At 37.6% G+C, this 15,288-nt stretch overlaps 1 protein-coding gene across 11 annotated transcripts in view; it reads left to right on the top strand.

Moving 5' to 3' along the window:
- Positions 1-15,288, top strand: part of Lrrfip2 (LRR binding FLII interacting protein 2) — a 115,471-nt gene that overhangs the window by 54,842 nt on the left and 45,341 nt on the right. For 4 of the 11 annotated variants that reach the window (XM_048348664.1, XM_048348661.1, XM_048348665.1 and 1 more), the window contains exons 8-16: positions 119-187; positions 1,765-1,803; positions 4,370-4,435; positions 6,174-6,248; positions 7,796-7,843; positions 7,928-7,972; positions 9,555-9,602; positions 9,861-9,917; positions 13,363-13,431. The exons of 5 other annotated variants lie outside the window; for them this stretch is intronic. In XM_048348664.1, the coding sequence (XP_048204621.1) occupies positions 119-187; positions 1,765-1,803; positions 4,370-4,435; positions 6,174-6,248; positions 7,796-7,843; positions 7,928-7,972; positions 9,555-9,602; positions 9,861-9,917; positions 13,363-13,431 (516 nt within the window). The remainder of the gene's footprint in view (positions 1-118; positions 188-1,764; positions 1,804-4,369; positions 4,436-6,173; positions 6,249-7,795; positions 7,844-7,927; positions 7,973-9,554; positions 9,603-9,860; positions 9,918-13,362; positions 13,432-15,288) is intronic. 2 more of the 11 variants (XM_048348662.1, XM_048348663.1) reach the window with 2 other exon arrangements.

The raw sequence follows: 15,288 nt of genomic DNA, 5'->3' as shown, positions 1-15,288 counted from the left end.
ATATATATTCATTATGTATATATGGTCTTTTTATAATGGTATTAATATAATCTTAACATGAAATTTTAAAAACATAATTTTTGTTTTGTTATGTACTGCACTATTTTAATTTCTGAAGAAGTCATCAAAGGATATTACTGGGACAGATTGGAGCAGAGCCAGTAGACCCACAAGGAGAGATGTGATGGTGTGTAATGAAGAAAAATGTGTGGTGTTAGAGTTTCATGTACTTATTGTTGATTTTCAGTGTCCTTGATAATGGTTTAACAGGCAGAATCTACTAAAAACTGACTTTCTAGACTTTGTTTCTATAGCCTGCTTGTTGTACTTTACTTTCTTCTTTTTTTTCCTATCCTGGGTTTTTAACTTAAAGCTTTGTGTTTGTTAGGTGCTCAACCAGTTGAGCCTTGCTATCAGCTATCTTTTTTCTGTTTTCCTATGAAAACCTTTAGGCAAGTTTCTTAGAGTTAATTTTCTTTCCTTTTTTTCTTTGCCAGTATTGGGGCTTGAATTCAGGGCCTGGGTGCTGTCCCTGAGCTTTTTTGCTCAAGCCCAAGACTATATACACTGTGACCATCCTATTTATGCTTCTCCCTGTTACTGAGGATGACAGCTGTGTATCACTGTGCCCAGCTTTTGTGCTTCCTTAGTAGCTTGTTCCACCAAGCCCAGCCATTGAGAGAGAATGAGTTTTGGTCCCCCCTTGCTGGACTAGCCTTTGAACTTCAGTTCCTTTTCCTCTTCCAAGGAGGTGTCCTCATTTTGATTCTCCTGTTACTTCTTTTTAAGTTTTATTGTGTTATTTGCTTTTGCCTCGTTGCCTGTATTTTCCTTGCTTTTGTCTTTTTTTGAACCATGGAAAATGAGGATGCAGAATAACATATAGTGACATCTTTGATTTTAGAATGTTTAAGGTGATTTGTGCTACAATGTACTAAGATCTTAATGTAATCTTTTTAGTTTTTAAGTTTTTTTATTTGTTGATACTGGCATTTAAGCTCAGAGTCCCACACTTGGTAGGCAAGTGCTTTACCACTTAGGCAATACTTCCAGTTCATTTTAGTACTGAAAAAAAAAAGGAGGGGTTGGGCTGAGAATGTGGCTTAGAAGTAGAAGATAGACTGCTTGCCTCGCCCTGGGTTCAATTCCTCAGCACCACATAAACAGAAAAATCCAGAAGTGGTGTGGTGGCTCAGGTGGTTGAGTGCTATCCTTGAGCAAAAAGAAGCCAGGGACAGTGCCCAGGCCCTGAGTTTGAGTTCAGGCCCCAGAATTGACAGAAAGAAAGGAAGAAAGAAGAAAAGAGGGGGAAGATTGAAGACATACCATGATTTTTAAAGAGAGGATTCTTGCTATGATGCCCAGGCTGGTCTCAAACTTGAAATTCTTCTCTTAGCTTCCAGAGTAACAGTATCTAATAGGTATAGACCACCATGTCTAGCTCTGTATGTACAATTTTTATTTATTCATCTAATTTAATTCATTCATTCATTCATTACTGGGGCTGGAACTTAATGCTTTACTACTTGAGCCATGCCCCCAGCCCTAACATATAGTTTTAAATTTACATACAGTTTAGTAATAAATAATAATAGGGAGGAGTAGGGAGAAACATTTTTTAATTTCAAATTTAATAGCTTTTGTGTTTAATAGTTTTTGCTTTTAAAAGAGTGCTGTATTTTTAATAATTGCAAATGTTCTTTTCCTTTATTTATATCCTGACTTTGGATATACAATCAACTTTTGCATTTTTCTGAACTCCAGTATGATAATCTCAAGGATAGATCAAGAGTTTCATCATTTGTATGTAGTGCATGACTTTGTTTTAAGCATGGACTTTGCCTTTATATGTACCTATTGTTGCTAATCTGGTTATGACTAACTTTCATGGTTTTGTTATGGTTTTTGGATGTGCTAACAAAGCAACTGTTGTTTTGCATTTTTGGCATATTTTTTAATTTGGATAATAATTTTCCTTTAGAATTTCAGAATCACACTGAAGATGGGGCCTAGTGGTAGAATGCTTGCCTAGCATGTGTGAAGCTCTAGGTTTGATCCCTAGCACTAGTAATGAAAAACAAAAATCCCCCAGAAAAACTTTAAAATGGATAGAAGACTTAACGTAAGAGCTAGAACTTCAGGCTGGGTACTGGTGGCTCACGCCTATAATTCTAGCTACTCAGGAGGCTGAGATCTGAAGATCGCCATTATAATCCAGACTCTTTATCTCCAATTAACCACCAGAAAACCAAAAGTGTCACCGTGGCTCAAGTGGTAGAGCACTACCTTGAGCTTAAGAGCTCAGGGACAGTTCAAGTCCCATGACTGACCCCCCCCCCCAAAAAAAAAAAAAGAGCTAGAACTTCAGGGTTAGATTAAAAATTATTCACCTACCTGTTCAAAAGTAAGTTTGGTAGTAATATCTTTTTCTGCAGTGCTGATCCACCTAATTGACACATGACACATGCTCATTGTAGAAGAAGACAGGTTTCTTCTTCCCTTCCCATGTTTTCCCTTTCTTTTTCCCTCATCTCTCTTGCTCTCTTCTTTTTTCTTTTTGCCAGTATTGAAGTTGAATTCAGAGCCTGGGTGTTGTCCCTGAGCTTTTTTGCTCAAGGCTGGTACTCTATCACTTGAGCTACAACTCCACTTGTAGGCTTTTGCTGGTTAATTAGAGAGGTGTCTTATAGGCTTTCCTGCCTGGGCTGGCTTCAAACTTCAGTCATCAGATCTCAGCTTCCTTGGTAGCTAGGATTATAGTCATGAGTCACCAACAACTAGTTCTTTTCTTTCTTGAGAGCCATGTTTCTTAAAATTTCTTTGATATGCATGGAGCTACAGCAGCACATGTTTCATGTTATATATTACAAGCTAGTAGGCAAAATAATAAAAACAAAATATGTACTGTAACACTTGAGACATCATTGATGTCTGAACAGTTTGGCTTGATTTGGCTTGTCATACTAGTGAAGAAAGTTAAGCAATAGCCTGTGGTGGGTTTTTTTGTTTTTTGTTTTTCAGTGACTATCATATCAATAGGGTTATCACTGTTTCTAAAATGTTCACAGTAATGTATGACATGAAACACATATTGGGTTAGGTATGGTAGTACACACATGTGTGCAATCAAGAGATAGGAAGGCTTAGATCTGAGGTCAGCCCTGAGGAAAAACATGAGACCTTATCTGAAAAAGCAAAAAAAAAAAAAAAAAAAAAGGGGGGGGGGCTGGAGGTTTGACTAAGTGGTAGAGTACCTGCCTAACAAGTGCATACTCCTGAGTTCAAACCTCAGTACTTAAAAAATACAGAAAAAAGAGGAAAACTTATCAATTTTAAGGAACAGAATATGAGTTGAGTTTCAGTATCTAGCTGTGCATGTGTGATGATTTTCTAGAACAGAGAGTCTGTAATTGCCTTGGACTGTTGATAGGCTACTTATATAGCTACTTATTCTCTTCAAGTAAACAATAGATACCCACTTTGGATTTCTTGCATACCAGTTAATCTGTTTAGCAATATTACTGTTTTCTGTCTTTTTTATACACATGACTTTCTACTCCTAGAATTTAGGTATTTAAACAGTCTTCAAAAGACCCTTCTGGAAGATGATTGTTCAGTAATTCTACTGCTATAGTTGACAGTCCATAGCCATGTCCTCTGATTTCTTTCTGACCAGAACATACTGTAGGACCGCTAACTTGATGAGTCTTGTGTTAGACAGTGAAGTGCTATGTTCATATTTTTTGATTTCTCAGTTTTGCCTTTGAGCTATAGATAAGAAGACTATAGGAGAAATAGACTCACTTATCTGAAACTTCATAAAAAATATAAGGGATTTTAAGGTATAGAGCAAAGGTTCACACAACATCCTCTAGTTCGAAGTCCTGATGAGTTTTGTTGTTTTTTTTTTTTTTTTGGCCAGTCCTGGGCCTTGGACTCAGGGCCTAAGCACTGTCCCTGGCTTCTTCCCCGCTCAAGGCTAGCACTCTGCCACTTGAGCCACAGCGCCGCTTCTGGCCGTTTTCTGTATATGTGGTGCTGGGGAATCGAACCTAGGGCCTCGGGTATACCGAGGCAGGCACTCTTGCCACTAGGCTATATCCCCAGCCCTGTTTTTTTTTTTTTTTTTTTTTTTTTTTAAAGCTGATCAGACACTAAGCTGTCATGGGGAGGGGTGGTAAGGGAGAATGAAGACGTGTAGAGAGATCACATAAATTAGCTATGCAAGTAAAATGAATTATTTACTAAAAAGTGGGAAATGGATTGCATGTAGACTATCTCAAACAATCCTGTATGTATAATTTTAAGATGAAATTTATTATTTAAAAATTGCACTGTGTGATCATTAACTTAAACTATTTACTTCTAGAATCATTCTTCTTACAGTCATTCTTATGGGAAGAAGAGGCATTCTGGTTCACCTAAAGACCCATTGGTTAGTTTTGTTGTGTCTTGTATTATAGCTATTATTTTTAGGTAATTAGTTATGACTATTTCAGTGTACTCCTAAGGCACCATTGAAACTCAGTATGCTGAAAAATGATTGAATAAGAACCTTACTAAAATAATTTTGTTTTTATTTGCAGATTCAATAGCAAATTAACATATGCTAACTCTAAAAGCTAGAGTTAGATTAGTAAGGTCTCATGAGAAGCTCATCAGTGTTATATTTTTATTTACGAGCTATCCTTTGGAATAGGCTCAGTGAAGTTTTTATTTGTTTTGTTTTGGTCAGTCCTTTTTGCTCAAGGCTAGCACTCTGCCACTTGAGCCACAGCGCCACTTCTGGCCGTTTTGTGTATATGTGGTGCTGAGGAATCGAACTCAGGGCTTCATGTATGCAAGCACTCTTGCCACTAAGCCATATTCCCAGCTCCTCAGTGAAGTTTTTTTAAGGAACTTTAGTGTTTTAGGAACAGGAAATATATTTTCTGATAGAAACAATAAAGTATATAAAGGCAGAATTGCATGGGATAGAATACAACCTTGAGCTTGCTAGGCTAGCACTTTGCCATTTGAACTACACCCCTAGTCCATTTGTTTTTATTTTGCCTTTGCCACTCAGCTCTCTTTCTTTCTCTGCCTTCTGCGTTGTAGCTGGGATTCCTGGTGTGAATCACCTCCACAACTGGGCACTTAACAGAAAACTCTTTATAGTGTAATTAAACTGTTGAACAAATATGCTTTCTATTCCTGTCATTTTGCTATTTACTTCTGTGGGGGAAAATGCTATGGAATACTCACTCTGGGCACTAGCAATACCTTTTTTCTGCTCTACTGCCACAGTACTGGCAATATAGTCCCAAGGTCCCTATTAATTCAGGATTTCTGTGGGAGATATGTGTAGGGGATGATGGAAGGGGTGACTGTCAGTAAAAAGGATGAGGGAAGGAGGGATATAACTGAGGTTTGATTATCCAGAGGTCTTGGCAGATGCGGTATTAGGAATTGTGACTAAAGATGAGTCATGGTGCCTAGTTGAGGGTGTAAATGGGCAATTCTGTAGGAAGTCAAGGCCCCAAATAGTAGGAGGGTAGTAGTTAGGAGTATCCTTGATTGCAGTGTTAGTAGTGGAAACTTACATTTGTTTAGAAAAAAAGATGGCAGAGAAGCTGGGAAGGAGTTTTATAGGTGATTTCTTTCATTCAGGTAACCACATTTATATGAAATGGTTGCTATTGTACAGTGTATTAAAAATGAATCTGCCTTAGTTTAGATCAAACCATATTTAATACCTTCCATTTTTCCTCTTCTCATAATCTAATTTGATCAATTTCTTTTGACAGTAGTACTAGGAGAAGATTGGTAACAATCCTGATCATTTTTGTAGCTTTGCCAAACGGATTATAAAAGTAGTTTTCTTAGATTCTTAATTAGAACATGAGAATAAACCTCCTGTTTCCATTTCATTTTATCTGAAGATTTCTCTTATTTTTAAAGTAGTAACAATTAGCAATGACTTGAATTGAATCAGTTAAATTTTGATGCAAGTCTTTCTTAACTTGAAAGAGTGGTTACTTTTGACTTTTTGTTTAGTGTGATCCATTGCCTTAAAGACATTGTTTTGTATTGGTCATTTTAATATTGGATTTAGTGTATTCAAATTTCTCTTTGTATGCTGCTAGGTCCAAACCATTTAATCTGAGAAAACTATTTAATTTTGCTTTTTGCAGAGTGGCCTCTACTATGACCAGAGAAACTATAGCAGTCTTAAACATAGCAAACCTACTTCTGCCTACTTCACTCGGGTTTGTCAGAAGTTTTTTGACTTCATGTGTCTTACCCACTTTTTAACACATTTCTAATCCCTCATTTTACATTTTGACTGCTTGTAACTAATCTGCGAATAACTGGGTATATGTTGGTTTTAGGTAAATCAATATGCTTCTAAACAGTGGCAACTATTGAATCACCATGTTTGTAAATGAGTACTTAAAAAAAATCTTAATGAAAAAATTTAAGCATAAAAAAACCTGGGGTTTGAGGTATGGCTGAGGTTGTAGAACACCAGCCATTGAGCAAAAGTAAGCATCAGATACCCAGTGTTAATCCTGATCTGGGACCCTCTCCCCCCCAGAAAAAAAACCCTCAAAGATTCACATAATTAATGTCACGTATTTACCATGTAGATTACACAATTAATTGCATTTTCTTTATCACATAATTGCCTGTCCCTTTAGCCATCAGTCTATCTTTTAATTAAACAACAAATTACTTTTTTGGAGATGTTTTGCTGTGTTGCCCAAGCTGGCCTCATTATTTGTAGTCCTTCAGTCTCCCAAGTGGTGAGATTACAGGCATGTGCCAACGTACATACCTGGCTTCCATCTTTTTTTTTTTTTTTTTTTTTTTTTTTGGCCAGTCCTGGGCCTTGGACTCAGGGCCTGAGCACTGTCCCTGGCTTCTTCCCGCTCAAGGCTAGCACTCTGCCACTTGAGCCACAGCGCCGCTTCTGGCCGTTTTCTGTATATGTGGTGCTGGGGAATCGAACCTAGGGCCTCGTGTATCTGAGGCAGGCACTCTTGCCACTAGGCTATATCCCCAGCCCATCTTTTTTTTTTTTAATGTATTTCAAAATAAGTTGCAGGAAATCAATGCACTTCATGACCAGTACCATTTATTTTAGAAACTTGTTTGTTCAAGGCATTTGACATATATTTGAAGCATAATTATAGTTAATTATGTAAAATAAGTTAGGGCTTAGGGTATAACAATGTGATGGTAGTTACCTAGCTCATGGTAGGTCCTGGGTTCAATCTCTAGTACTTGAAATAAAGATTAATGTATGCTTTTTAAATTTTTTTTTATCTTTTTCAGGGATAGTGCCTTACCACTCTGCTTTCAGCTTTTTTGGTGGTTAATCGGAGATGAGTCTTATGGACTTTGCTGCTTGGACTGGCTTTTAACCACAAGCCTCAAAATTAGTAGCCAGGATTATAGGTGTGAGCCACCAGTACCTAGCCACCATGGTTCTTTAAAAACCATTTTCTTAGGTTCCTACCTCACATTCTATCAGTACTCTTCAAAGACACAGAATATAGACACATTGCTACAAGATTGTTCCAAGTGTTTTTCTTTCTTTTCCCTTATAATAGAGAAAGTTTCTAATGATTTTTCTTTTACACTTCGTGTTTAAACTACCTAAAGACTTAAGCACTACAGGAAGCCCTCAGAAATTGCTGATGAATTATGGAATATAAAACTATAAACAGGTTTTTTTGTTTGCATGATGAAGAGACCAATTTTTTTGTTTTTGTTTTTCTTATTTATTTTGTTTTATCTTTTTTCTTTCCAGTCTTCTTCCCTATACAGTGATCCTTTGACAACATCTAAGAGTAACAGGGTTAGTATATTTTGAGGAGTTGGGCTTCAGAGTAGTCTTCAGAGTATCACTTTCTTCAGGTTTAATAATTCACTTTTTTCATAGGCCTCCCCAACTATAAATTCTGGTCTGCTGAGAAGTACTAGTCTGGTTTGTATTTTCCTCTTTCAATGTGTGTACTACTGTTGGGATCACTGTCTTCGTGCTAATAACTCTGTGGCTTGACAGCTTTCCTTTCAGAATGGGCAAGGTTATAGACCTTTAATGTCATATAAATTGCAGAATGTGCTCCTTATCATTAAAATAAAAAAATTTCAGGGCATTAAAAATAAGCATGCTTTTTGCACTAAGGCAGTGACTGCTGACAGTTGATAGCCCTTGTTTAGAATCTAAATTTGGAAACGTACAGGGAAGGTAGACTGCATTCACATTCACTTATTCTAATGAGATGGCTCACCATGAAAGAGATGTTATATTTTTTTTGGAGGGAGGGGCAGCTAATGATCTTGGTCATGTGCTGTCTAGAAAAGCAAAAGCAATAGCTTTGTGTAATGTGTGTGGTATTAGTTGATTGCTTTCAAGGTCTTTATTGTATTCCAGTGGACTAGACTGAGGTTTTATAACTTGATTTCATTGCAACAAAGAGCAAATAATGTGCTCTGTACCTCAGTTTCCATTCCTGCTCTTTTTCTTCTTTCAAAAGAATAAATTGATGTTCTAGTTTTATAATGTAGTTTTAATGAGATTGAATACAAGTAATGACATTGATACAGCAATTTGTGTCAGTGCTACAATTTTAGAATCTTTGGGAAGCTATATACTTAGCTTTCAAACATTTACCTCTTGCCTAAAATCCTAGCTACTCTGGAGGCTGAGATGTAAGGATTGAGATTCAAAGTCAGCCCAGGCAGAAATGTTTGTGATACTTTTTTGTGTGTGTGCTGTTTCTGACGTGTGAATTAGGGCCTTGTGCTCTTGCTTGGCTTTCTCAAGACTGGTACTCTGCCACTTGAGCCATAACTTCATTTCTGATTTTTACTGGTTAATTGGAGATAACAGTTCTTGGACTTGACTGCCCTGGCTTTTTTTTTTTTTTTTTGCCAGTCCCGGAGGGGCTTGGACTCAGGGCCTGAGCATTGTCCCTGCCTTCTTTTTGCTCAAGGCTAGCACATTACCACTTGAGCCACAGCACCACTTCTGGCTTTTTCTGTTTATGTGGTGCTGAGGAATTGAACCCAGGGCTTCATGCTAGGCAAGCACTCTACTGCTAAGCCACATTCCCAACCCTCTGGCTTAATTTCAACTGCAATCCTCAGATTTTAGCCTCCTAAGTAGCTAGGATTATAGGCACAAGTTACTGGTCCTTGAGGGAAAAAAAATGTTTTTTAGTAGAACTATGTACTGCAAAAAAAGTTAAGGAGGGCTGGGAATATGGCCTAGTGGTAAAGTGCTCATCTTGTATACATGAAGCCCTGGGTTTGATTCCTCAGCACCACATATATAGAAGAAGTCGGAAGTGGCACTGTGGCTCAAGTGGCAGAGTGCCAGCATTGAGCAAAAAGAAGCCAGGGACAGTGCTCAGGCCCTGAGTCCAAGCCCCAGGACTGGCAAAAAAAAAAAAAAAACCAAAACCCAAAAAACACACAAAACAAAACCAAACAAGAAAAAGTTAAGGAATTTCCCAAGCACTCTTGGTACTGAATAGGTAAATAGTATTTCTTTTCTTCTTCAGGCATCATTGTATGATGGTGGATTATATAAACCTTATGGTTCTCGAACTGTAAGTCTACATGGGAATGTTGCACAGAGTGGGGAGGTTTAAAGGAAGCATACAAAGATAAATGAGATGCTTCAGGGTATTTCCTCCCTCTCCCTCTTGTCAAAACTGGTGAATCTTAAGGGTTAGAATGATACCAGGGAGATCAGGAAGAAATAGTTAACTACATTCTGGGATTCAGGGTCAGGTTAAATGTGGAGTCATTAATATGTTCCCCAAAAGGAAGTTGTTGTAAAGCCTTTCTTCTTGGAAATTTTATAGCCATCTGAGTACACTTATTACTCATCAAGAACAAGTTCGGCCCGAAGCAGTCCTGTGGTGAGCTGTCTACTTATTCTTTGCATCCTTAATAGAAACTTTTAGTTGTTCTCATTAATTTGTACTCACAGTTTAGAATAATTAGTATGTGTTGTGTTCTCACTGAATTGTGCATGGAGTATGATGTTTCTTAATTGCACAAAATCAAGTACGAATGTGTTTTAACTGATAGTTTCTGTATGAATGTGATTTAGCACATAATTTTTTTTCCTTGCTGGTCCTGGGATTTGAATTCAGGGCCTGGGTGCTGTCCCTAAGCTTCTTTTGCTCAGGGATAGCACAGTACTCTATAGCTTGAGCCAAAGTTTCACTTCTAGCTTTTTGGTAGTTTATTGGAGATATTAGTCTCAAGGAGTTTGCTGCCTAGGCTGGATTAATCCATGGTCCTCAGTCTCAGACTCCTGGGTAGCTGGTATTATAGGTGTGAGCCACTGGCACCTGGCTACATAATTTCTTAAATTCATCTTGATTGATTCAATGATTAGACAATTTTTAAAGTTTTCTGTTGTTACTTGTGTAAAATAGCTCATCTTTTCTTTCTCTCTTTATTTTCTTGTTCTGTACTAGTTCACCAGCCTACCAACACTTCTGTCTGTGAACTGGAAAAAGACATAAAACAAAACCAACTTAAAAAATGGTTATGTAGAGGATAGAAATGAGACAGTTCTTCTTAGCAAGTCTTTTTGGAGTATTAAAATACATTGTTTAGTTTTTAACAAATAATACCATTAAAGTAAAAGTTCTCAGACCAGTCCCCAAATGGAACTTCTGAACACAAGTGGGTTCATTAGGCACATACTACTCCTCAATATGTGCTTCTTTTTTCTTTTTCTTTTAATTTTGGGAGTTCTGGGGTTCAGACTCTGGACCTTATGCTTTTTAGGCAAATGCCTTGCCACTTGAGCCATGCTCTTGAGTTCTTTTTGCTTTATATTTTGAATAGAGGCTTGCATTTTTTTGTCCAGATTGGCTTGGAGTGTGATCCTTCTAGTCAAGCTTTCAAGGTAGCTGGGTTGACATGTACAAACCACTGCACACAGCTGCTTTTCTTTTTTTTACACGAGGCAAGCACTTTTACCACTAGGCCATATTCCCAGCCTTTTTTTTTTTTTTTTTTTAAATTGGTACTGCGGGATCTCATCCTTGCTACATAAGTGTTCTAGTTTTGAGCTAGGCCTACAGTCCTTTTAAGGCCATGTCTGTCTATCTGTCTCTGTCTCTGTCTGTCTGTCTGTCTGTCTGTCTGTCTCTGTCTCTGTCTCTGTCTCTGTCTCTGTCTCTCTCTCTCTCTCTCTCTCTCTCTCTCTCTCTCTCATCTATCCTGGTACTTGACTTGGTGCCTTACCGTTTCTATGCAAGGCTGGCACTTGAGCCACAACTCCACTTCTGGCCTTTTGGTGACTAATTGGTGATGAGAGTCTCATGCACTTTCCTCCCCAGGCTGTCTTTGACCCTGGATCTTCAGATCTCAGCCTTTTCAGTAGTTAAGATTACTATGCATAGGGATGTTAGTTTGGCTTAGTGGTGGAGTGCTTGCCTAGCTTTCATGAAGCCCTGGGCTTGATTCCTTGGTACCACATATACAGAAAAAGCTAGAAGTGGCACTGTGGCTCAAATGGCAGAGTGCTAGCCTTGAGCAAAAAGTGCTCAGGCCCTGTGTTCAAGCCCCAGGACTGGGGAAAAAAAAAAGAAAAGATGACATGCATGAGCCACTGGCACCTGGCTAGGGAAAAGGTCATTGCTTCCTGCTTGGAAGTGGGCCTGATTCATGATCCTCTTATTTTTTCTCTCTGTAGCTGGGATGACAGTGTGTGCCACCAAATCCATCTTATTTTGTTGAGATGAATCCGGTGGACTTTTCTGCTTGAGCTGGGGTGAAACTTTGATAATACAATCTCAGCCCCAAGTGTAGCTGAAATGACAAGTGTTCACCACTTTAGCCAGCTAGTGGTTGAGAAAGGATTCTCCCCAGGCTGACCTTAAACTATGATCCTCCCAACCTGAAGTAGCTAGGTTTGCAGACACAAACCACTGGCAACTGGCTCCAGCTTATTTTTTAATTGAGATGAAGGTTTCATGGTCCTCTTTTTTGTTGTTGTTGTTGGTTGTGGGGCTTGAAGTACTGTTTTGCCACCAAGATTGTTCTAATTTTCATTCCTAGTGGCACATGATGACTTTAAGAACTACTAGCTATCTTTCATAATGTCTAAATTGACTCTACAAAGCACTTTTAAATCAATAAAAGATTGATGAGGAGAATGATCTATTTTGATTTTTACATTTATATATGTCTAATGCTGCCATTTGCAATCGGCAGTTAAACAAATGCCAGCCACTCCTATACTTAAGAAAAAAAAACTGACATAGGAATGTTGAAAGTTTCACATAAGGGGATAGTTTACTTTTAACTTATTATATAATAAACCTTATCTTGGGAATTTCAGGGCCTGATAACGTATTTAATGAACTTAGTATAGTGGTGCCCTAGAAACTAAATTTTATTACACACACACACACACACACACACACACACACACACACACACACGTTCATATCTTTGGGGGGGGGGCAGGCAGTACTGGAATTTAAAATGCAGGCTCTTACTCTTGCTAGGCAGGAGCTCTAACCACTTTAGCCATACCCTCAGGGTTTTTGTTGATGTTTTTTAATTTTCAGGAAGAGTGTGCTTTTTGCCTGTGCTGGCCTCAGGCTGAAACTGTCCTACCTCTGCCTTCCCTTAGGTGGGATTATAGGTGTATGCCATCATTCCTGACTAGTAATATGTTTTCAGTCAAGTATAGTTCCATGTTCTTGTAAACTGGCTAGATCCTATTTCATTTGCAATTTGGTTTTGGAGTTACTAAGCGATGCCAGAATGGTTTCTTAGTGATGTCAGAATGGAGATAGCTACCAAAGATGAGACTTCTGCTTGTAAAGTAGGAAGAAGTCTGCTCAATGTAGGGTGATACTAGAAACATTTCCACTAGCTGCATAGGAATGAATAAAGGGAAATACAGATAGATTGTCACTTCATTGTCTTTGCCGGTAGGGAATTCTGTCTTTAATTCAAACTGTTTCCTTTAAAAATTTAAAGAAAAATATTTACTCAAAGCATTAGTTTATTGACTCCTGAATGGATTTCAAAGATCTGGAGATCTGAGAAGCACAACCTCCATAGCTAGTTTTGGTTAGTTTATTCATGTTCTCCCCTTGTGTTTAACTTAAATAAAAAGTAAAGGTTTAATTTATTCTTTGTGCATTTTGGAAATGCCTTTTGATATTTGTTACTTAGTTATACTTTATAGTAGCTTTTTAATTTAACAGTACATAGCACATTGGGCTAATTATAATGCTTATATAGAGTGTTTCATTTTATGTGCCTACAGTCAGATAAGACCTAAAGTGAAATTGAATCAATTTTGTTATCTGCATTTAATATCTATAGTTTATCGATGATGACACCGAAAGCATTGTGTCTTCTGATCGTGCCAGTCGTGGGCGAAGGGAGAGTGTGGTGAGCGTAGTTTGCATGCAAATATGATAAGTTTTAAAGTGACAACAATGAAATCTACTGGAAAGTAAAATTTGTGCTTGATATGACGAACATTTTCCTTAAATTTATTTTTATGAATACATGGCTTTATAATGTAATGTTGAGATTTAGTCATATTCTTGTAGATGACTCATATATAAGTCATTGGTTGAAAAATTTCTGCTTTTCTCCATTGCTGTTATGCACATGCATTTTGGTGTGTGTCTCACTAAACAAAAGTATCTCAAGCGAAAATAATACTTCATCATTAATTCCTAATTATGGCTTGCAAATCATGTTGCCAAATATTTTATATGTAGTATTTAATCAATATTTATCTATTAAGACCAGTGACCTTTTTAAGTTACCGAGGGCACAATTAAGCAAATCTCATTCATTCATGCAACTAATAATTATAGGTGCCTCATCTTATTTTTCTATGAAGCTGGAACTTTCACATTGACTTGATGACTGAGTTGAAAATTACATTGTAGAGCTTACATAACAGCTTGGAGCTAGACAAAAGCATTCTTTCTGTAAGGTGGTAGTCACATTCAGAATAATAGTCTATTTAATTCAATTCTTGTTACTAGGAAGATTATAAAGAGAAATGGAACACCAAATGATTGCATGGGATTTATTGGCAAATTTCACTTATCTTATTAAAGCACTTATGGTCCCTCAGTTAACCAATTGGTGTTCACACTGCTGAAGGAGAGAGAACAAGCCATAACACCTGAAAGCATTTAGAAAAGCGAATTGATGCTTGGGCTTGCATCCATTTCTGTGGCCTATGGTTTTTAAAAAAATATATGCCATGAATTTGTTAAGGTTATTTAATTTATAGGTAGGCCTAATAGGTGGATTTAATGAATTACTATATTAGAAAAAAACCTATAAAAGTTCTGACACATTTAGGCCCCTAATAAATATTAGTATATAGAAATCTACATTATAGTATTATTGTGAATAAAAATGGTTGCTTGATTTTATTAGTCATTAACAAAACTTTGTAAGTCTACTTTGTTCCTATTTATGGGTTTCTGAATCACCTCCTCCTCCAGGAGAAGCAAGGTAGGCAGTCAGCTGAGTGAACTAAAGAATAACTGGTTGATAAGATAAAACAAATTTACCTATTACTTTACTAGGTACTGTGTTTAGTACTTTGAGGCACTGATGCTAGGAATAATATTTTATACCAGAGAGAGCAAACTATTGACTTTGTGGAGCTTATATGGGAATTACGCCAGAAAAGAAAGGAACAAAAAAATTTCAAGGAGTATGAAAAGAAAAAAACAGGCGGTGTGTGTGTGTGTGTGTGTGTGTGTGTGTGTGTGTGTGTGTATGTGTGTGTGTGCATACATACATGTGTCCCTTTGTGTGCAGTGGTCAGAGCCAGCAACTTCTGAGCTGCTCCCTGAAGTATGAGAAGCCAGTTGGATTTGTTGTTGTTTGTTCGTTTGGTGGTGGTGGTGGTGGTGGTGGTGGTGGTGGTGGTGGTGGTGGTGGTGGTGGTGGTGGTGGTGGTGAGGGTGTAAAGAAAGAGCTTCTCAGAGTTTGAGTCAGGAAATGAAGCTGACAAGTAGGGGAAAACAAAAGAGATGAATGTTTTCTTTCCTTTATATTTTCTTTTCTATTTCCTGATCCTGAGGAATATAAAAAAGGGATTGGTGGTAATTAGCTATAATAGCTATAATGAATAAACTTTTATGAAATATAGTAAAGATGTTAGGTAGCAACAGTCTTAGAAACTGCCAGTCGAGGATGTAGAATGTCTTAAATATGTGAGATTTGCTTGCCCCCTCAGCCAGTAAATGAACTCTATAATGTGTAGAATTG

The sequence above is a fragment of the Perognathus longimembris genome, chromosome 6, assembly GCF_023159225.1.
Source record: "Perognathus longimembris pacificus isolate PPM17 chromosome 6, ASM2315922v1, whole genome shotgun sequence".
Taxonomy (NCBI): Eukaryota; Metazoa; Chordata; class Mammalia; order Rodentia; family Heteromyidae; genus Perognathus; species Perognathus longimembris.
The sequence above is the reverse complement of the archived record's forward strand: the minus strand, read 5'-3'. Positions and strand labels throughout refer to the sequence as shown.